At 37.7% G+C, this 24,306-nt stretch overlaps 1 protein-coding gene across 8 annotated transcripts in view; it reads left to right on the forward strand.

Annotated features, from left to right (window-relative positions):
- Positions 1-24,306, forward strand: part of LOC116840467 (diuretic hormone 44) — a 64,328-nt gene that overhangs the window by 32,141 nt on the left and 7,881 nt on the right. For 7 of the 8 annotated variants that reach the window (XM_032807213.1, XM_032807212.1, XM_032807210.1 and 4 more), the window contains one exon: positions 20,863-21,039. In XM_032807213.1, the coding sequence (XP_032663104.1) occupies positions 20,863-21,039 (177 nt within the window). Of the gene's footprint in view, positions 1-20,536; positions 20,623-20,862; positions 21,040-24,306 lie in introns of those variants that run through there. The other variant, XM_032807215.1, reaches the window with a different exon arrangement.

A 24,306-nucleotide genomic window follows, 5' to 3' on the forward strand; every position in this document is an offset into this window, starting at 1 on the left:
TTATGATATTTGGAACTATAACGGCATAGTAAAAAGATTATAGTTAATGTAAATCTTTTGATCCCCAAAAAAGATTATAGTTAGGAATATCATTTTTGTAGTAAATGTCACCATAATGTTTGTAATATTTATAATATAAGGATAGTATAACTGACCCATGTAAAAATTTTATCAAGAATTATAAATTAATTATTTGAAATAAAAAATATAGTAAGGTAGCAAATATTGAATGGTAAGAGAAATTAACTGTTTTATATAGTCAATACAATTGAAATATTTGGTAAATGTAGGTACATGTAACTATATTCCCAAAGTGTATTTTACTATACACATACGAGTAAAGTAATAAAATGGTGACTATAAATCTTTGTTCATTCTGCTATAGCTTCATGTTTAAATGAACTATAAATATATGTTTGAGGCCAAAATGAACTATAAAATATAGTGAGATTATAATTATTCCAACTATTTTTTTCTCTCAGTACACGAAGCCGTCCCAATCTAAAAACTTTAAATGATCTCACACTGTCACTTTTTCTCCACTACACGGAGAAAGATAATTTGCTGGCCCAGCAAATTTTCTGCTGGTCTAGCAAAATCTTTTCGTTATTATATGAACAGCAAAAAGATTTGCTAGAGTACACGGAAAAAAAGGTTTAGTTGAATTAATAAATATCTGGTCGAGTATGAACGATCCAGAAATTCCGATTGAAGTAACCCGAATTCTGTTTAAGTCAACCAAAAATCTTGTTAACTTAAACAGAATTCGGGTTACTTCAATCAGAATTTCTAGACCAGATATTTGGTTAATTCAACCAAACATTTTTTCCGTGTACTAATTACTATTTGCTGGATATAATTTGTTGAATCTACAGATTATTTTGCTATAAGAACCATAATGGATTTATATAGTTGCAGTTGCAGTTTTGCTCCGATAGCAAATAAATTTGCTAAGGATACATTATTTTGCATCAATAGCAAATTAACGTGATTCTTAGGACAAATACATTCAACAAATTTTTTCTATCCTGTCAACGAAACTACTTCTGCTCTGATAAGGAATAATTTCTAAAATTAGTTACGTCAATTAAATTTTTTTGATGTCACTACGAATGTGCAACGACGATTTTGCTAAAAGAGCAAAATTATTTTTTTCCGTGCAGCAATGAATACGATTTACGTGTGTTTTACGTCGTACTGCATGCACTGCGTGTAATATTTTGCGAACGTTGAAATTGTACACCCGCTAATGCGTCTCGATATGTTCCCGCGACATTCGGCCGTCTAGGTCCTATTCTGGACGCCTATCGAGCGCTAAGTATGCTCTTCTGGCACTAAAGTTGAGACAATATTACATCTGACACTTATATTCACATAAGAGAAGGAAACTTGCAATTGAAAGGGCGTACTTCATGTTCGCTATGTCTCCAGAATAGGACTTCAAAATAGAATCTCAAGATGCGTAGCTTCCAGTCGCCGTTCTAAGTCGGTTGCACTTCGCTCAATTCACTTCACTGCATTCCTTGCATCTCCGTCGCATTTCGATTTTTCCTACAGTCTGAGCGAGTTTTCTCCAACTTTGCTAGACGTATACTGCATTTTATTTTAGTCAAAAAATATGTCAATAAATTACTCATCCTTAACGAAATCTTCTTATATGCTGAAAGAAAAAATATTAAAATTTCGTGAATATTTATTTAGTGGGTACTAACAGCACATTTATCTAAATTCTCTTACTTAAATAGAATGAATAGTTGTTTTTATGAGGAACTTAAAATTTTTTAGGATTTTAAGAAATATATGTATAATAAAGGTTTTAAGAAAAATATATATAAATATATATTTCCTTACTTAAAACACATTTTATTAGTAAATACGTTGTTAAGGCTCCTGGATATTCGCATCGTCCATCTCTTTTTAATGACGTCAGAAGCGAAAAATCGAATATTAAAAATTCTTGAGAAATATGTCGAGATAAAAAGATATATCTACAAAATGACATTTTGTCGATTAAGCACACCTCTAAAATATTCTGAACATTCCCTTTTGCTCTAACAATAATAAATAACTATAAAATTAATATGACATAAACCTTTTTTAATCTAATTCCCTTATTATTCTCTTATATTAATTTTACAATTATTTATTGATTGAACAGAAGAAAAGTGTACGGAATATTAGAGGTGTGCTTAATTGATCGCAAGTGTCATTTCGTGGGTATATCTTTTTATCTCGACGTATTTAGAAGAATGTTTAGTATGCGTTTGCTCGCCTCTGACGTCAATAAAAGAAGATAAACGATGCGAGTACTTAGGAACCTTTAAGCCCGTGTCACACTATGGATTGAAGATAGAGGATTGCGGATTGAAGATTGGAACTTGATCAATTGGAGCCAAGCAGGTCAAGACCAAAGTGCATTGATTCGTCGAAATCTAATCTTCAATCCGCAATCCTCAATTTCCAATCCGTAGTGTGACACGGGCTTAAGGGACTGCTGGAGTCGATGACGAACTCGGATAATGTCGATAATGCAAAGACGATCGTCACTAATATAATCACGCTGCCCTTTTCGTATTTTTTCTATATACAGAACTTACATGAATGTGTGTTGCTTTGTTTTACCATATTTAAAACCTAACCATATATGTGTAAAAATCTTTCTGCAAACTTTTTCGATATTTTTAAGCTTCCAAATGCAGATGCGAAGGTAGAGCAATGTTCTTCAGAATTTTTCTGTTTGGAGCATCCACACTTTCGGTATGTACAAGCTGCGGAACTTTTGGATTAGGCAAATATTACGCTAACTGACAGCTTGAGATTTTACATTTAAAATTTTCTCTTCGTTTTCGTCATATATCGAGCAATGCTCCTATTTATTTTTGCACATAGTTTCATTATGTAAAAGCATTTGTAATTCTGTGTAACCAATACGACGTAAACTTTGCAGAAAAATATCGGTAAATAAATATTTACTGATTTCTAGATATTTTTTCCTCTCAGTGTAGCATCCTTTTTTATTTTTTGAGTGTTAAAATATTCCCCTTTTGGTTTTCCAAGAATTTTCTTGAGGATTATCTACGTATAAGAGGATTTCGCTAAGAACGAGATTATATATCTTTTTTGGATGCTCGTGCATTCGTCCAATTACCTTTGCGCATTGCCCGTCATTCGACAGGTGATGGGGCACGGTGGCTTTGACTTGGCCGAAGAGATGGCAACTCGTTAATCCAATTCAGTTGACGGGTCGGGGCAAAAGTTTTCGCGAGATCTGTCGGGCTGACTCAAGAGCTGGCTCCGTGAAGCGACGAAGCCGCGAAGGGAGTACGCGTCGGCGACCGCGAAGAGACCCCACCTTGGGATGAATTTTCATAAGCTGCCGTCATCAATTTACATTAAATGCAAAAAGGGATTGAGCATAATAATAACGGTGCAGCGACGGTTCGGCGAGTAGCGGATTTCACCGCAAAGCGGATTTCACGCTTTGTAGTCGTACAGCGAAAATCTAGATTAAGTGACTGGAACTTCTCGTGTCCTCGCTAAATGATACTTACAAATCAGGATCAGCAATTACGGTCACGAAATCCGACCATTGTCCGTCTCGGCGTCGTTCCGCGTTCGCTCGCGCGGAAAAAATCGCTCACGTATCGACCCAAGTAGAATAGGTTGCCTGTTGGTTAACGTTCTTGAAGTTAACTTTCGGAACGTATCTATAAGATAACAAGTCAATGTCAATAATTCGTCTTCATTAAGGGGATGCTGAAGCTGAAAACTTTATCGACAGAATCGACTGACATTTTTCTGCAAAGTTTACGTCGTATTGGTTACACAGAATTACAAATGCTTTTACGCAATGAACGTACGTGCAAAAATAAATAGAAACATTGCTTGATATGTAACGAAAACGAGCAAAAAATGTTTAATGTAAAATCTCAAGCTGTCAGTTAGCGTAATATTTGCCTAATCCAAAAGCTTCTACATACCGAAAGGGTGGATGCTCCAAACAGAAAATTTTTGAAGAACATTGCTCTACTTTCGCCTCTGCATTTAGAAGCTTAAGAATATCGGAAAAGTTTGCAGAAAGATTTTTACACATATATGGTTAGGTTTTAAATATAGTAAAACAAAGCAACACACATTCATGTAAGTTTTGTATATACAAGAAATATAAAAAGGATAGCGTGATTATGTTAGTGACGATCGTCTCTGCATTATCGACATTGTTGGAGTTCGTTATCAATTTCAGCATCCCCTTAATATGACATCGATTAAATAACAGTTCACAGTTGGTTAATAGCTAGTTTATTTATGCATCTTATAGTTATCATTTGGTATATATTTAATTTGTATCCATGTGCCAACTTGATACTTTTATGTCTAAATGATATATTTTTGGTTATTAAAAGTTATCTTTCGGGCGGACATTAGATAACCTTTTCAGTAAACAGAAACTTAACTTTTTTATCGAAAATAAAGTTATCCTGACCTTCTTTTGTATAGCAAAATGGAATACTTTAAGATAACGTTGTTCTATTTGGGGAACGTCGGGGTTGCAATAGACTTATTTTTAGATCTATGCGTGAACGTGAACGGAGGCTTTTTTGTAGACAAACATTTGATGATTTATTAATGCGCATATGTCTACACTGAGAAAAAAATGTATGATATTTGGAACTATAATGGCATAGTAAAAAGATTATAGTTAGGAGTATAATTTTTATGATAAATGTTACCACAATATTTGTGATATTTACAACATAAGCATAGTATAACTGACCCGTATAAAATTTTTACCAAGAATTCATAGGAAACTCGGGCTATGAAAATTACGCAACACAAATATGCGACGGTCGCGCTTCATGATTAAAACTAACAAAAGGAAAATGATAGCGTGTATTCGAAAGGTATTTTCTTCCGTAAAGCAATATGACTTCGAGGAACTTTTCAGTAACGAACGTCGCTAAAAGGTTGCTACAGAAAAAGACGCAGCGATGTATTTCTCGGAAACGAAAAGACCGAGTTAATGGCACTTTGCCGGGGGAGCAAAGAATAACGGTTGAATCAGAGAATTAATTAAGGAAGAAAGCATAGAAATCAACATGCGAAAACGAAGCAGACGCGGCTGAGATCGCGTCTAACTGTGCGCCTACCAGCGAAACGAATAAGCAATCCGTCGTACCGATCTGTGCGTCAAGTATGACACCCTAGTCAAGTATAGGCTAAAGTTTAACCCTTTTAGTGTCGACCGAAAAAAATGTACCTAATAAGTATAAAATACAGGACTAAATTGATGTAAGTTGATAAGGTTTGAGAAAAAAAATTATAAAAATAAAAGTACAAATAGGAAACTAATTCCGAGCATTTAACATGGCACTTCTGAAGAGAAACTCAACCATTTATAATGTCTTATAAAATTAGTTTCGAGACAGAGTTTCCTCGCGACGTGGATAGGGTAAACTCGGATAAAATGGTTATATTTTTTAAAAAATATTTCCAAAAAAATAAATTTTCCAAAAGAAATACATTTCTTATTGTTATTTCTTAATAGCGTTTGGCACATTACTTCACTGAAGCCTACAGTACATAATATCATCAGAGTTAAAAGGAAAATACTTCAGTAAAATTATTTATTACAAAAATATCAAAACATGAACATTGGCTATCTTACCTAAATGTTTAAGACAAGATGGCCATAAGGAATAGATGACCTATACATATTTTGTGTTCAAGATTCTGTATCTATTATTTTATAAAATAATGAAAAAACATAATTTGATATATCATTTTAGTACAGGATACTTAATACATTATATTATTTGTGAAAAATATAATATACATATAAAATAGAAACCTCTATTACAAAACTTGAATTTTAAATTTTTATTAAAACATATTGCACATAAGATTTAATTACTGTAATATTGAAAGTAATTTTTTAAATATAACTTTTGTTTTATAAATGTTAGAATGATAGTGGGCCATCTTACCCAAAATGAGTGAAAGACGGTTATAATAGTACTTATAAACAAATAGTGAAAATAAAAATAAAAATGCATGTTACATTACAATTTACATACCTACTTTATGTATCTAACATTGATTGCGATAGTTTTACTGTAATTTATTCGTTACAGCAAGTTTTAGTGGATACATGAGAAATTTTACAGGTAGTCGAAAATAAAAATGTAGTATAATATTCATAATCTTGCTATTTCGAAAAATGTACGCACATACACTACGATAAATGTCGATTATCTTTGTGACTGATTATACAAACGCAATGTTTTGCAATTATTAGAGAAATTACAGCATATGGCTATCTTTCCAGTATGGCCATCATATCCGAGTTCACTCTAGCATCCGGCAGCATCGTACACTGAGAGAAAAAAATAGTTGGAATAACTATAATCTCACTATATTTTATAGTTCGTCTTGGCCTCAAACATATATTTATAGTTCATCTAAACGTGAAGATATAGTAGAATGAACACAGATTTATAGTCACCATTTTATTACTCTATATATATGGTAAAGCACTTTTTGGGAATATAGTTACATGTACCTATATTTGCCAAATATTCCAATTGTATTGACTATATAAAATAGTTAATTTCTCTTACCATTCAATATTTGCTACCTTACTATATTTTTTATTTCAAATAATTATAATTCTTGGTAAAAATTTTATACGGGTCAGTTATACTATGCTTATATTATAAATATTACAAATAATATGGTAACATTTACTATAAAAATTATATTTCTAACTATAATCTTTTTACTATGCCATTATAGTTCCAAATATCATACATTTTTCTCTCAGTGTATGCGCGATATATCGTCGTTGGGACTTTTCGCAAGTATCGCTAACAATGATATATCGTAACTATAAGGGTTAAATTCGCGATTAGCGAGGCAGTTACAAGGCGAGACAAATTCGCGGACAGCTCGTATACCTCGCGTACTGAATCGTGTCGCCAATGCGTCGCTGCAGGACGGGAGAAGCGACAGGGGGGGCAGAAGAGGAGAAGGGAGAAACAGAGAGAAATGCGGGGCGGGATGAAAAATCGTCCGAATGTCTCGATGGTGTCGGCTAAATTAAATTCGGTCACGCGCGAACGCCGGCGACCGCATCGCAGCCCGTTAAAGCGACGCTCCGGAATTAAAGCGCACGTCGCTGGTTAAGTGATGAATGAAACGAACGGATGACCTTTGTATATGTGTGTAAGAGCGTGCGGGGCTACTTCGCTGAATGAATCTTTGATACGCGAATGGGAAAGAGCGTCGCACCCTCGGCAGAGCGCGCGAGAGAGACGCTGTTTTCCTTACGTGCAGAGCTCGCAACACGAGATCCACCTGTCCCTTCACTTTCAGTCCGGTCCCTCGCTCAGCAGCACTCGAGTCCTGCAATTAACTGTACAAACGAGAAAACGCGCACCCCAATTATTGACCCGGGCGATAAATCACTGCCAACGAAGATAAAGAATATTTAGTTTCGCTGGACGCTCGCGCAAGAGCGGAGGATGAGGTGAAAGAAGACGCGATTCGGAAAACGCGGAAAATGCGATCCGGATTCATCTCGGACTTACGGAGAATCCCGAGACGCGAAGTTCCTGCAACGCGGTGTTGCAATATTTAATTCGTTAACGACTATTTATTTATTTGTGAGAGATATAAACCCAGTATTTACGTTCGCGCTGAGGAATCGTATCTTTCGCTCCTTTGGGTTTCATTTTTTTCACGTACCTACACGGAAGAAATATCGTGATGAAAATTGCAACAAAATCTTTCAGTCTTGGACCATATAGGAATTATGACCGGAATTATAATATAACTACAATTCTAGAAAGAATACAATCTGTCTTTACGAGAAACATTGTGAGAAGGGATATAATTTCAATAAATATTTATAAATATAATTTTAATATTTATAAAAATAAATGTGAAGAGAGACGTAATTTTTACCACACAAAAAAAGGATATTCTTATTTGGGAAATATCTCTACTTCTGCACGGAAAAAAAGATTTGGTTGAATTAACCAAATATCTGATCAAATATGAACAATCCAGAAATTTCGATTGAAGTAACCCGAGTTCTGTTTAAGTTAACAAGATTTTTAGTTGACTTAAACATATTTCGGTTTACTTCAATCGGATTTTCTGTGTCGCTCATATTCGACCAGATATTTGGTTAACCAAACCTTTTTTTCCATGTGACATGTTAATCTTCAAATGAGATCTGAAATCAAAAGTCAAATGAGATTCAAATGAAATTTAAATAAGATTTGAAAAAAAACATCATATTCTCAATCTCACATTTCGTGCTTTCCATTAATAAAAATTGCTTTTGAATAATAAAAGCACAGAATTTTCTTCGTTGAAAATTATATTAAGCATATTCTGGCAAGAATGACTGATATCTTCGTTTAATGCTATGCATTCTCATTCGAAGATTAACATGTCATTAACCCCTTCGCTGGCATGTTCATTCCACTATTTGTGTCCCGGTGGGCAGAGAAAAAAGTCGGAGAATTTTCTTAAAACTTGGTGTACAGAAGGTTTTTGGGTCGCTGAATACGATTTTGAGATCAGAATTGTAAAATTCAAAATGGCGGATCCAATATGGATTTATGGGAGAATTTTCATGTCACAATACTTATCTTTTAGCATACTCAACTCTCCATTTTTCACCTCCGGCATTAGCTGATGATTCTAGAATCACACTGAGAGAAAAATGTATGATATTTGGAACTATAATGGCATAGTAAAAAGATTATAGTTAGAAATATAATTTTTATAGTAAATGTTACCATATTATTTGTAATATTTGCATAGTATATATGCATAGTATAACTGACCCGTATAAAATGTTTACTAAGAATTATAATTATTTTAAATAAAAAATATAGTAAGCTAGCAAATATTGAATGGTAAGAGAAATTAACTATTTTATATAGTTAATACAATTGGAATATTTGGCAAATATAGGTACATGTAACTATATTCCCAAAAGGTGCTTTACCATATATATAGAGTAATAAGATGGTGACTATAAATCTGTGTTCATTCTACTATATCTTCATGTTTAGATGAACTATAAATATATGTTTGAGGCCAAAACGAACTATAAAATATAGTGAGATTATAGTTATTCCAACTATTTTTTTCTCTCAGTGCATGACCCCGGAATATGCCACGAGGAGGCTGCGCGGTAGGATTTTATACATTCCATTTTAGTTTTTTTGTATTTTTTGTATTTTTTCGTAATTTTGTATTATTATTTTTTTTATTATAAACCTTAGAATTATGAGTTCTCAAACGAATCCCCAAAAGTCTTTATAACAAATTTCAAAAGACTGTGGATTTTTCGAATTTATAATCCGTCATATTGGATCCATCATATTGGATTCACCATTTTGCATTTTACAATTCTGATTTCAAAACTGTATTCAGCGACCCCAAAACCCCTGTATACAGAATATGACAAAATTTGCATCATTGAGTCGCAAAATAAATGCATGACTAGCGTCAACTAGCGTCATTGTTCATTTGGGCATGTTTCTCTTTGACGTCAATTGGCGTCATTGCCAGCGAAGGGGTTAACAAAGAATGTCTTTCGTTTCTGTGTAGAATATTTCTTTAAATCTCGAGGCAGATGGGGTGATCGCGTTTGTTTACAACACGTCTCGAAATGAAATATTTTTTAAAAAGATCTCCGCGCAAGATGCGTCTCGCGCGGACATCTTGATCGCAGTGCTAAACTGTGCACGGCGACGAACACGGTAATCCGGTAATCGCGTGATCCCCGAGTAGCCCTTACATTATGGCGCACGCTTCATGAAAGAAGCGGAGATACCTGTTAATACCCAGCCGCTTGTGCGCGTGTGTACGACATTAGGTAGCAAATGACACGTCGTCACGCTGTTATTTAACGTAACGATGAGCCGAGCGCGCGCTATGCCCGCGCTCGGCTGACACTTCGACAGACCGGCGACATTTGAATAAGTCTGCCATTTTTCAGGACGCCACGCTACATTGAACGACTCGACCTGGCCCTTCACCCTTGATTTACATCTTAATTCGCTCGTTGACTCGCCCGACGATCGACCGACTGCCGCGCGTCATCCACCTCCGGTTTAACTCCGGGAAAAAAATTCCGAATTCTCGCGAGACACACGAGTGATCTGACAGGCTCCCTTTAATCTCACGCGAATATGCAAAATCGAGCGAGAACGTGAGGATAGCGCAGCGTTACAATGACGCACGCGCAAAAGAGAGAAAGAGAGATCGTCTAATTTCACGCTATCGAAACTCTCAGGGCTTCGTGACAATGCCGGTATGGCACAGCCGTCACATGCAGACGTGCGGGACGTACGTTTATACTTAGACAGCGCGAAATAAATGCGATTCCGACTGGTGTTTCCACTATCGCTTCGAATGAATTTCCGCTCGTTCTCGGTGGGATTTTACTCCGGAAAATCTAGAGAGAGAGAGAGAGAGAGAGAGAGAGAGAGAGAGAGAGAGGATATGGCCCTTATTCTCTGAACTCCCTTTTATTGGCAAAAGTGTCTCCAAGGTCCGGTTCCACTGACGCTCTCAAATATCGATTAAATCTTACTCTGAGTTTAAGACCGATATTCATAATCGGATCTTATATTTAAGATGACTTTAAGTTCACCTCTAGATCGTTTTATTGGCTGTACTGATCGTTTTATTGGCCGCGATGTACCTGAAGATAAACCTAAGACGACCTCAGATATAAGATTCGACTAAGGGTTGGATACCGCCCTAAATTATAAGGTGACATCCCGTTTTTTATTCTTTATCCCGGATTTTCTCGAGTGCTATCCAAAACGCCGATTTGTCCCGGATTCGGCCAAACTATCCCGATTTATCCCGGTTCAGAGAACTTTTCAAATGCTTCTGACAAAGAAGGATCTTTTCAAGAAAATTTATAGCTTTGGCAAATACGGTAGCTTTGCTTTTTCTTCTTAATATTAAGTGAGAATAACAACAATTTTATCTTAGCAATAGTTTTACTTTACTCTTTTTACTTTATACAGGACGTCTTCATTGTTGTTAAATTATTTTTTATGAATAAAATATTGTTTTTTATATATGTATATATATATTATGTATATATAATTTTCAATGACTCTTTTATTCTCATAATACACTTATTAAGTGTCCCAGACTCGAGGTTGGAAAACCCGGTCACCTTAGCCCTAAATCTTTGCCTGAAGACAGTTTAAACTCAGGTTCAAACTTAATCTGGGTTGGTGCATAAGCCGGGCATAAGCAAGGTTGGACGTTTACGTGTAAATTATGATACTTTACGTCTACACGTAATCTGTGTATGAAATGTCATCTGTGTAGACAATGAGAAATCCACGACACAGCTCCGCCTCAAAGTATGAGCGCTCTGATCGGCTTATAAACACATTTGGAGACTTTTATCCATCGATAAAAGAGCGTTTAGAATAATAAATCGTTACGTCGTTTGCGACTGTCCATTCGATGGAGACGCTTTCGCGAGCGAAAGCGTGTTATCCCGAAATCTACACGCATTCTTTGTATTGGCCTATTAAGCAATGAGACAAATGAGACTCGTTAGTCACACTGATGGCGAATCGGAAACCGCTGCCGTGAACTCTCGCAAATGTTGCGCGATCATGCGAATTAAAGCTCGCGTGCGCGAAATCATCAAGGGGCTCGTGTACAATACGCGGAGTGAGCTTGGCATAAGTTAGAGTAAAGAAGAAAATTAATTTATTTTACTTGCGCACCATACTCTAGTTTCCTTACACCGGAAATGTTTTTTCTTGAAAGAAGAAAGTGTAAAGCCTCATCTACAATATGCTCTTTGCGTTCTGTTTCTTGTCTTCTATCTTTTTCTGGCTTAAAGCTTAAAGCCTGATCTACAATATGCTCTTTGCTTCCTGCTTCTTTCTCTTTATCTCTTTTTGACTCAAATCTTAAGCTTTAAGGCAGAAGAAGATAGAAGACAAGAAACAAAACGCAAAGAGCATATTTTAGATCAGGCTTAAAGTTTGAATCAAAAAAAAGATAAAGAGAAAGAAGCATGAAGCAAAGAACACATTATAGATCAAGCTTAAGATAATCAGAGTTTTATAGGCGATATAAATTAACTCTTGTCCATAATTTTGCTTTAAGACATAAGCTGTAAGAAATTGACCAATTACAGCCGATTATTCTTCTAGAAATCGACAATGATTGGTCAATTTCTTACGGCTTACGTCTTAAAGCAAAATTGTGGACAAGGATTTATCTTTCTTTCTTACTCCAACTTACGTCAAGCTTACTGCACGTAAGCCCTTACAGCTCGGAAAGAGCTCGGCTTGGAAATGCAGAGACATGGCGATGTGCAATTAGCGCGGTGCGAGTCGAGAGAGAGCTCCTTTACGCGACGTCCGGAGAGAAAAGAAAAAGGAACAGAGGAACGCCACGACGCGTGGGTTGCGTGGTTTGTACTTGTTATTGCCGCCTCTTCATTCACTTATTCACTCGTTTTCTCAGTTCCTCTTTCTCTCTCTCTTGTTTTCGACTGCATTCGCGTTTCGACAGAGACGAACAAATCGGAAATGTAGTGCGGAGAGACGGGATGAGACTCACTCGCGATAGATTTATAGAGTTTGCACGCTTGTGTATCACGCGGCGCGCTGTTCGCAATAATGTCTGTTCGCGTCGTCTAGCCGACACGCGTTTATCGACAATCCGTCGATAACGAGTTGCAAACAAACAAACGCGGCAACAGCTGATTTATTCGCTGCTTGCGGCGTGCGCGTCACGCACCTGCTTTTAGCGCGTCATTTACACGGCGCTCGCGATATGTATCGCGCGATCGCGTGCACGCGCGAAAAATTGGATAATAAATTCGCGTACGGTTGTCAACATACGCCAAAATAATTCGAGGCAGACCTGCCATTGCGACAAATGATAAACGAATTGACGGGCGTTTAGATAAATGTATTTGGACAGGCAGGAACGAGACCTAGTCACTGACAGGTCGGGAGAATTATCATGAATATCGTGCGCGTAACACATTTATTGTCATCATTGATTGGCAATTTATTCATTATCGAAGACGCGAAGTAAGGGAAAACGAATAGCCGCATTCGGTGGTTAGATGTGAGCGCAAGTGCCTTTATCTCTGCGTAAATCCTGACGAGGCGGAGAGTTAAGAACTGCGATAAGATTATCTAGCGGGAATTTGCATAGGAAATTATACGACACCGATTATACTCCACCGCAACTACTAATCTGCATAGACGCGTTGGCAAAGATATCGGAGGATTGTGTGCGCAATCACGCAAGTATATTCGCGCGCGAACACACGGAAAAATATCATTCTGTTGCCAAGAGAAGCTCGTTTTCTTAATAAGAGTCTTAATAAAATATACTTGTTACAGATTTAAGACAAGCTTATTATCATACAGTCAAAAGAAGAATTTATTTCTCTTTGCAAGAATATGATGGAGTTTGGCAAATTTGAGGATCTACGGGATGAATGTTTTTTCATACGATATGAAAAAACATTCAAGCGATTGTAATAATTTTGTAGTGAAAAGTCAAATCCACACACTCAAAAATGTGGCCTTGTAGTGAGATAACGGAAATTATCTGGATGTGAGAAATTAACTGAAATTGATAGATGACCAGCAAACACTGCGATACCGCATACATGTTGTATTTAATCAATGGCCCGGTTTACATCGTTAAAACGTTAGTACGCGTATTAAATTTGATGCGCACCAATGCTTTAATACAGGTGCGTTTACATCGAACGTACTAAAGGAAAAATATAATACGAATTTAATTCATGTCGTTTACCTCCTGATGGTATTTGGAATTGCAATTTGTTTGAGATAGCTTCGACCGACAGAAGGAATTCTAAAAGTGTGGTCGTTTCTTCTTCTCTCCAATTTAACCCTTTTTTACAAGATATTTTACTGTAATATAATTTGAGAGAAACCTACGGTTACCGATAACACCGATTTTAATTAGGGTTAGATTCCCTCCAACATTCGTTTCATACGTTTACATTGTCATTTGTATCATTTGATACGCGTATTAGTTTAGTACGATACTCCTACTTGGTAGGCTCGCACCAAATTGATCCGTCAGTGTTTACATCGTGCGTATTAATTATAAGTCCACGATGTAAACCAGGTCATTATAGATGACGGAGGCAGAATTTCTGAACTGTTTGTGAAATTTAGCAAGAAAGTAACTCTCCGTGGCACCCATTCGGATAAACACGATAGCTGACATTTATGGTCATTACTGCGTTTTATTACAATTTTCGTAATAATGCCACTTTTTATCCCCAGAATATTGCGTTGTAATTTTTATTGCAATATCCTCTCCGTATACAAACTGCAAGACAAACAAATGGACGAAATATTGGAAGGTTTGAACGTCCGCGTCGCGTTCGTCGTTTTTGCGATAAGAACGGCCGCGAGTCGTATTTCTCTTGACGTTACTTGGAATTTTCTTCCTGCGGAACTGCAAACTCGGCGCACTACTTGTGTGTGTTTACGTTGCAACGTAAGCTCAAAGGTGCTTGTAATATTTCGCCGCCGAGCTAATATAAAGCCCGAGGAAACACTGGCGAAACTTCGCGATCGGGTAACGGTTACGGCCGGGTTGAAAGAGTTGAGGGAAAATAGGGAAGACAAGCTGGGGGTATATTGGAGCATTTTACGTCCGCGCGCGAAATATTGCGTCTCGTCCGTGCGCGATTCTCCCCGCGGCGAATGAACATACGCGAGTCATGCGTGCGGCATTTGCGCAACACTTAATCGGGATTCCGGTCAATCGCAATCCGCGAGTCCTTTCACGGCTGGCTCGGTCGGTTGCATCTGTAAACCGCGTGTGTGTAAACGCGAATTGCGCGCCAAATGCGTCCCGTCGAAGAGATTTGCGAGAATTCTATCTGCATTCGCGTATCAATTTGCGCGCGACGATAACGCCATTACGTTCGCTCGAATAACAAACTCCGCGGATTCGCCGTGTCTGTGTGCCGTTTGCATAACGGGATCGGAAAATATCATGGTAAAGCAGCGTGACGTGGATTGGAAATATCACGGTGAATCAGATCTCCCTCTCTCCCTCTCTCTTTCTTCCTCTTTCTCATTCTGTCTCTCTTCGAATCAGTCGCAGCGGCATTGTGTCCCGTCGAGACGGCCGCTAATGGGACAAAAATTAGTTCTGTATGGAGCCTAAGAGAACTCGGGCTATACTGAAAGCACTTTTTCTTCCACTGATTCTATTTGCCGAGCTGCCGTCATCGTCGGTTGGGAAACAGCTCATTACCGAAATTGACATTCATTAATATACATTGATTTACATTGATTAAGATATATTGATTGACGTGGAATTTCGAAACAGCGGCGATCGATGGCCATTGATGAAATTATCGTTCGATCTCGCCGCGGCGCGCTATGAGCATTTAATTAATGTAACGTTGCTGAATTTCGTGGTTTAATGTATTTAAAGCTGTAAAGCTTATGTAGATCGCTCTAATGTGCGAAACTACGAAAAAAGAAATATAATTTTGGTCACAATACTTCCCTGCGCAATGATCGTCGTTGATAATTTTGAAGAGCACACGGAGAAAAGTAATTTTGCTCTTTTAGCAAAAAAGTCGTTGCTACTGCATATTCGTAGTGACATCAAAAAAAATTTGTTGATGTAACTAATTTTACAAATTATTCGTTATCAGAGCAGAAGTAGTTTCGTTGCCAGGATAGAAAAAATTTGTTGAGTGTATTTCTCCTAAGAATCACGTTAATTTGCTATTGATACAAAATAATATATCCTTAGCAAATAATGTATCCTTACCAAATTTATTTGTTATGGAAGCAAAACTGCAACTGCTTATATAAATCCATCGTGGTTCTTATAGCAAACTAATTTATAGATTCAGCAAATTATATCCAGCGTTACACAAATGCGAATACACAAATTATATCCAATAGTGATTAATATTCTTAGCAAATCTTTTTGTTGTCCATATAATAACGAAAAGATTTCGCTAGACCAGCAGAAAATTTGCTGGGCCAGCAAATTATTTTTCTCCGTGTCTATGCGTCGATGTTACGTCATTTGAGAATCGTGTAATCCAAATCCTCGACACCTTCGTACCCTTTAATAATTGCCGAAGTATGCGATATAACTGTGTAATCAAATCTCGTCTCATCGTAATCGCGGGAGTATAACGTTGTAAGTACACTCGCCACGGTCGACGAACATTTTTCTTAGGTTTTTGAATGTCCGCCTTTCCGCTGCGGGACCCAATTACATTATACGAAATAATTATACGTCTGCTTTGTACGTGGGACATCCGCTTTTAACTTTACCTTACCTTCTCACACTGTTGTTAATCACGGTAACTCAATCGGCGAGCGCGTTTGAGACTCGTCTCAAAATGCAAAACACCGCGATTTCGCTACGAGCAAAAGAAGCATATCTACGCCTCACCCAAGCTTTTTTCAGTATTATCTTTCACGAGAAATGAAGAAGTGTCTCTACAGCATGCTCGTATTTGATATATTAATCAAAAGGAAAAGAGAAATAGAGAAAAGAAAAAAACGAAAGATACAAACGCGAAAGTACATCACCGCGCGGGATTCTTCTCTTCTTTTCAAATTTTGACTCTCTGAATATTTTCTTTATTAAGTAGATTGCTTGAGAAAGTTTATCTACGGGATACAAATAAATACATACAAATAAGTATGTTTAGATTAATTTTCTGTTAAATAAAAATTCGTATATTTGTTCCAAATTTGTCTCAAGATGAAGCGAAATACGCAAACACTCCATCGCGAGGCGACTTTCCTGTCAACTTTCGAAAGCGCGCGATGAAATTTTGCTTCTTCGCTTCGCAAGGAAAATAATCCTGTAAACGGAGACTTCAGAGAGTCAGAAACGGCGGGAAACGACGCGCGTGCGTACGATTCACTTTAATTCGATCCGGACGAGAGAGAGAGATCCCTTTTGGCGTCCAGTAATTCGAAGTACCTTAATGAAAGGCCGACGCGACGCCGCGAAATGGCGGCATGATATCCGATCTTTCTGAACAGCGCTGAAGTCCGTCGGTAGTTAATTAAAAATTCACACGGCGACTCTCGGAAGAGGCAGGATGCCGAGGGAAAGCAACAGCATCGAGCCGCGTCGTCAACTCGCGACGACGAGCGCGGGATAATTGAAAAGTGGGAAACGGCGACTCTAAATTACGAGCAGCAAATTAAGCCCTCGATGTTAACGAATCCGTCGACGGTGACGACAACGACGAGAGTGAGCCTGAAGACGACGACGACAGTGTCTAGAGGGAAGACGTTTGTCATTTCGTGCGAACGTTGTTGACGCAGCCTGATCGCGGTCCCGCGCTAATCATTAATCTTTTCAGTGCGGAATTCGTCTCTGCAATACGAATGATTAATAATAGAGGTCTATCGTATATAAAATAAAATGTCCTTTGTCTACGTGTTCCTTACGTACTCCTAAACCCTCTTTGTTCGACTTGAATTAAATTTTACATAGTTACTCGTTAGGATCCTGAAGAAAATGCAGACTACATGACATCTGAATATTCCAGCCTTTTCCTCTGAATTTCATCCTTTTGATGCTTTGTGATAATCCGGGCAACGCCGGGTAGTTTTAGCTAGTAATGAAATAAACGCTGCTGCGAGTGACAGATCGCGAAGGTTACCCCAATGCTTTTACCTTTGATCTTTTGAGATTTCGAATCTGGTAAACTACGTTGTTAGAATCATGCTCGTCAATCCTGAGGGGTCAGCTGGAAAGATCGCGAGATTGAAAAATAATGCAGACGACATCTTAAAGTTCTACGTCGACATGTAGAGAAAATATTGTGATAAAATTGCAACAAAATATTTGCGGTTTTATGGACCAGAATTATAACTGAAATTGCTATATATTTGTTTAAACATGTTACGACTTTTTACTGAAAAATTATTGCAATTGCGTGAATAGTATTTAATTCTCTCATTTCCTATACTCAATTCAATATACTGAAACTATTCCAAATTCGCGTTAATCAACCACTCCCGCCTTCCCCCGCTTGTATGTCATCTAACCAAGAGAGTCCTACAAGAAACATTGTCGAAGGAAATATAATTTCGACGAAATTTTCTCCGTGTACTCAGTTGGCGAGCGCGTTTGAGGCTTGTCTTAAAATGCAAGACACCGCGATTTTGCTGCGGGAAAAAGAAGCATATCCACGCCTCACCTAAGCTTTTTTTAGTATTATCTTTTACGAGAAATGGAAAAATGTCTCTACAACATGCTCGTATTCGATATATTAATCAAAAAAAAAAAGAGAGACAGAGAAAAGAAAAAAAAAAAAACGAAAGATACAAACGCGAAAGTACACCGCGCGGGATTCTTCTCTTCTTTTCAAATTTTGGCTCTCTAAATATTTTCTTTACTAAGTAGATTGCTTGAAAAAGTTTTTCACCACTTACGCAGTGATAATGATGAAATTCACAAAAAGCAAAAAGTTCCTTGAACTCGATAAGCTTCTTCCTTCAGTTGGAATACAAATAAAAATCCCTAAATAAATTCTTAAATATAGAAATCTCTCCGAAGATTGTCGAGATCCACACGGAGAAAAATAATTTGCTGGCCCAGCAAAATCTTTTCGTTATTATATGGATAGCAAAAAGATTTGCTAAGAGTACTAATCACTATTTGTTGGATATAATTTGCTGAATTTACAAATTATTTTGCTGTAAGAACCACGATGGATTTATATAAGCAGTTGCAGTTTTGCTTCCATAACAAATAAATTTGCTAAGGATACATTATTTGCTAAGGATATATTATTTTGTATCAATAGCAAATTAACGTGATTCTTAGGAGAAATACACTCAACAAATTTTTTCTATCCTGGCAACGAAACTGTTTCTGCTCTGATAACGAATAATTTGTAAAATTAGTTACGTCAACTAAATTTTTTTGATGTCACTACGAATATGCAGTAGCAACGACGATTTTGCTAAGAGAGCAAAACTATTTTTCTCCGCGCTTCGATCAAAGAATTTCCATTACTTCTCCTTCGTTCGAGCGTCAAATAGACAACACCTGACTGGTAAGTCGGTAAGGATAACGGAGAATCCGAACCATCAGAAAGTTTCGGGCGAATCGACGGCATGGAGTGCCGCGAGGAACGTTATTATTGTGTGTTATTCGCGCGATAGTTGCGTCGGTATAGTTCCCGAAGTAATTTAACGAAGCGACAGTTCTCGCCAGCCGGGATGCGTGCACGCTCAACTCGTAATCTAACAGAATCGAAGTATGCAGACCATAGACATAATATACATGGACTCCGAATACGATCTGTCGTCTAATAGAGTGAAGCCAACATCTAGAAAGAGAGCGAGAATAGAGGGACTATAGTTTTCTTCTTATTTTGTCACTTTTTTGTCGCGCGTACATCCATTTCTCGTTTCCATAATGTAGAGCGCAACAGCACGCCGACTAGATCGGCAAATAAACGTCTTACTTAAATTTTATTGCACACTTTGTCTGTGCAGAAAGAGACAGATGACAGAAGGACTGTACCGTTTAGTTAGTTTATTATTACCGTTCAGCTACAATAGCCAAGAAGAGGACTTGGCTTACATTTAGTTATATTTGTTTGTACTTATCCACTCATCCATCCATTCATCCATACTTTTTTCTATAAATTTGATCTCTATTCTCCTTCGCTTACCGCACCTATCTCTAACCTATTCTCTCATCACTTATCACAGCCTTATCACCAGAAGGACTGTACTATTGGCTTCTCTTTTCTGACTGTACGCGGAGTCTATGTATATTATGTCTATGGTCTCTTTCTACATGTTGGATTCGCTTTTCTGGCCGTATGCGGGGTCTATGTATACTACGTCCATGATGCAGGCTCGCTTTGAGCGGGCGTGCGGGCATATCGCGTACGAAGTAACGTTCCTCACCTGCCGCTGAGATTCACCTACTCGTGGATCACCGTGATAGATGGAGAGACAAAGCCGGTGGAGGATCCGGTTTGTCTGTCGGAACCGCGGCGAGGGAGTAGGCGGGAAATACGAGAGCACTGAGAAAAAAGGATACTCGATATTCAAAACCCCGACGCATTAATTAGAGCCATTCGACAGGGGCGAGAAAAAAACCGGGCGTATAAATTTGTCGCTTTTATTCCTACCGTCGCACTCCGCGGTTTATATTTGATCTGTCCATCCGCGCCGATCTCTTTTTCCTCTGTTTTTCCCTGGTTCCTCCCTCACCCTCCGAAGCTCCGCCGTCTCTCTCAACGTAAACACGGCGCGGAAATTCGCGATAGAAGCGTGTCGCGACGTCAAGCATCGTACAGTTTAAACATATACGGTTTAACGTCGTCGTAACGCGCGATTGAACGTCGACGAGCAATGAGTGTTATCGAATGTGTAATGGAAGATAAAGGTTCAACGAGGAGCTATTTCGATTTTCACGCTCATGAAAAATCTAGCTTATCAGTTACTGGGGCCAATCAACGAATTTCCCGACAACATTGTCCCAATTTTTCGATATCATCTCGCATGAATGCAAATTATTGTATAAAATGTATCGATGCAACTTATCGTTGTATTTTTATCTCTCTTATTTTTAACGCTACGTAATTTCATTGAAAAATTTGAATGTCGTAGACAAAGATATTTTCAGAAATAGAACATACATTCTTTTTCTGTGCAGAACTTAACGCAATCGCTCTAGATCGATGCACGATTTTTTCTTTCATTCAACCTGTTGTATTCGTGTATTAATAAAAATGAATTAATAAAAATTCATACCTGTGCATTTCAGATGAACGTCGTTAATTTACATTCCTCCTGCACAATGATACTGCTCGGTATTTTGGCGTCGACGACGATAATCGGCCTCACGAGTTCCACCCCCTTGTCCTCGTACGAGAGAAGAGACTTGTCGGCCGACCGACCTAAACTTTTCCTGCTAGTGGATCAGAGAATACCAGAATTGGAGGTACGTTTATTCGGACGTGACTCGTTAACGTTATTCGATCAAATGAGGGCTGAATGTATTCATGCGTTCGCGAGACACCACAGGAAAGTTGCGTTATCGCGAAACAACAGCAACAATAGTAGTAGCAGGAACAACAACAACAATGTATCCAACGGAAAGACCATTGCATCTTGTCGTCGACGCGTATCTCATCGAACCGCGCTTTGTGTTTGTTTACACGATCAACAATGACATAACAGAGCTAAAGGCAGCGTTGGACATTAATTGGTGAAAATTTCCTTTGACTGAAATAATGGGCAAGCCAATCACCAAAATTAATCAATTGTCATATACATAAACCACGAATGTGATTCAATCTGTCGACGAAATTAATTATTAATCGGTATAAGCAATATAAGTTTGATTAGTCATTATTCGATGAAATTATTTGTGATTGTGATTATATATATGACGATCAGGGTAAGTTGGGTAAGTTAAATTATTTTTTAACTAAGTTAAGTTAAAGTTAATAGCTTTGAAAATTTAACCTAGTTAGGATAAAGTTAACCCATAATGAAATTAATTGAATTAAAAGTTAAGTTAATAAAAAAAATAATTAAAAAGTTAAAAGTTAAATTTGTTTCATTTCATGACTTCAGTTTTACAAATAACGGAAAAAACAAATATACACCTTATTTGGTCACCTTATTTGGAAACATGTTTTATTTACAGATACTCATTAAATTTAAGTAATAAAGTTTTTTCGAAATTTTTCCTCGAAAATTGTCGAAAATGAGCCCTCCTGCACTAAACAGCCTTTCGACGTCTCGCGATATCTTTATGACATGGTTAACTTCAAGATAATTGAATTAAAAGTTAATAGCCGATAAAATGTAACTAAATTAAGTTAAAAATTAAGATTGTAAAAATGTAACTAAGTTAAGTTAAAGCTATTTAACTTTTTAACTTAACTTTTAACTTTTTAACTAATTACTACCCAACCTTGATGACGATTGATCAGTTTTGATTGTTAAACAATTCTTAATCAAGTTATATCAAGTATTTATGATTTTATTTTTGACGATTGACTAATTTTGATTTTGATAATTTTGCTTCTGATTTGCGTTAAGATTTGTGTTGTTTTAGTTAAAAGGAAATTTTTTTAGTCAAAGGCAATTTTAGTCGATTAGCATCCAATCATCGACCAAGGGTAACACATGTGGACAGACGTACGCATTGATTGACTGGGAATATACGGTAAGTGCACGAATGGAGTCGCGTCATACACTTTATTAGTACTGTCACAGCAGAAGATGACGTCAACACACGTATAGACACACAAATGGAACGCGAATCATGAATGGGAGATCGTCTCTCCCTCTTCGCTCCCTTCTCTCATCTCCCTCCCTCTCTCTCCTCCCCCTATTGGTTGTACGCACATGGAAGGTATCCCACGCCGTTACGTAGGATTTGCATTTTTCTTTACTTCTCGTGACACCCGTGTATTTCCCATCTTAGGAAATGCGACGGATTTCGATACCAGAGAATTGATAAACGCGCGCGCTTCCTTTTTCGCCCGCGGCTTTTATTACATTGAGAGAAAAATTGCCTTAAAATCAACAAATTTTCTTTATTTAAATCACATATTGTTTACTTAAATCAGGTAAACAATATTCGATTTAAATAAAGAGAATCTAGATTTAAGTAAATATGTTAATGACACCCATCAAAGAAATATTTGTTGATTTTAAGATAATTTCTCTCTCAGTGTACGCTCCTTTCATTTTTCCTTTCATCACTGACGAGATGTACACGATGTCGACGTTGAAGTTCGCGGAAAACTTATCGGGGAAAAAAATTGTAACATATACATTCGTTTTTTATCAAATTTCACGACAAACATTACTCATGCATTTCTCTCCTGTGCTTACAAAAGCACAGAAATTCGTCACCTCATCGGAACTTGAGTAAAATGTCGAAGCTACTCACAACACAGTGAGAAACAGTGTCACGTCACTTATTACGAGCGGGATTCTTTATCAAGAATGCGACTATCACTGCCAACATTAGAACGTTCAGATCAGAAGTTAAATTTCTTAAGTGACGCGAGAGATTGTCACTGAAAATTTTTCATATTATTGATAGTCGAAAACATGCGATTTCACGAGTTATTGTCATGGTACGACACGTTACAGTGTCGGATACTAGTGAAAGTCTTTTGCGTTGAAATAATTGGAGAATTAATTGTCAATCGTCGTGCATAAAATCGCAAACAATTTCACGAATATTATTAGGTGTACAACTTTGCTTCCGCCGTTTTTTTTCCGAAACTCGAGGCTTTATTGTAAAAAACTGGTTATACATTTATGATTCAAAGTATTGTCCATCGCTGACCACTACTTTCTCCCATCTTTCGGGCAGCGTACGAATCCCGCGTCGAAAAAACTGGTCATCTTTTGAGGCGATCCATGAATCGATCCAATTTTTTACTTCTTCATAAGACCGGAAGTGCTGCCGGTCAGCCAGGCCGTGTGCCATTGATCGAAACAAGTGATAGTCAGAGGAAGCAACATCTGGAGAATACGGCGGGTGGGACAGGATTTCCCATTTCAACGTTTCCAAGTATGTCTTGACCACTTTCGCAACATAGTCGAGCATTATCATGCTGCAAAATCACTTTATCGTGTCTCTCGTTGTATTGCGGCCGTTTGTCTTTCAATGCTCGGCTCAAACGCATCAATTGCGTTCGATACCGATCGCCTGTGATTGTTTCAGTCGGTTTTAATAGCTCATAATACACTACGCCGGGCTGGTCCCACCAAATACAGAGCATGACCTTGAAGCAGTGAGTATTCGGTTTGGCCGTCGACGTGGAAGCATGGCCGGGAACTCCCCATGATTTTCTGCGCTTGGGGTTATCGTAATAAACCCATTTTTCGTCCCCAGTCACAATGCGATGCAGAAATCCCTTCCGTTTTTGCCTTTCAAGTAGCTGTTCACAAGCAAACAAACGCCGTTCAACATCTCTCGGCTTCAATTCGTACGGCATCCAATTTCCTTGCTTCTGAATCATTCCCATGGCTTTGAGGCGTTTTGAAATGGCTTGTTGAGTCACTCCCAATGATCGTGCCAATTCTTCTTGATTTTGACACGAGTCTTAATCAAGTAATGCCTCTAATTCTGCATCTTCGAAAACCTTCTCTCTTCCACCGCTATGCCGGTCTTCGACGTCAAAATCACCGTTCTTGAAGCGTTGAAACCACTCACGACACGTTCTTTCACTAATAG

The sequence above is a fragment of the Odontomachus brunneus genome, unplaced genomic scaffold, assembly GCF_010583005.1.
Source record: "Odontomachus brunneus isolate Ranch 3 - 2012 unplaced genomic scaffold, Obru_v1 Obru_scaffold_010, whole genome shotgun sequence".
In the NCBI taxonomy this organism is placed as follows: Eukaryota; Metazoa; Arthropoda; class Insecta; order Hymenoptera; family Formicidae; genus Odontomachus; species Odontomachus brunneus.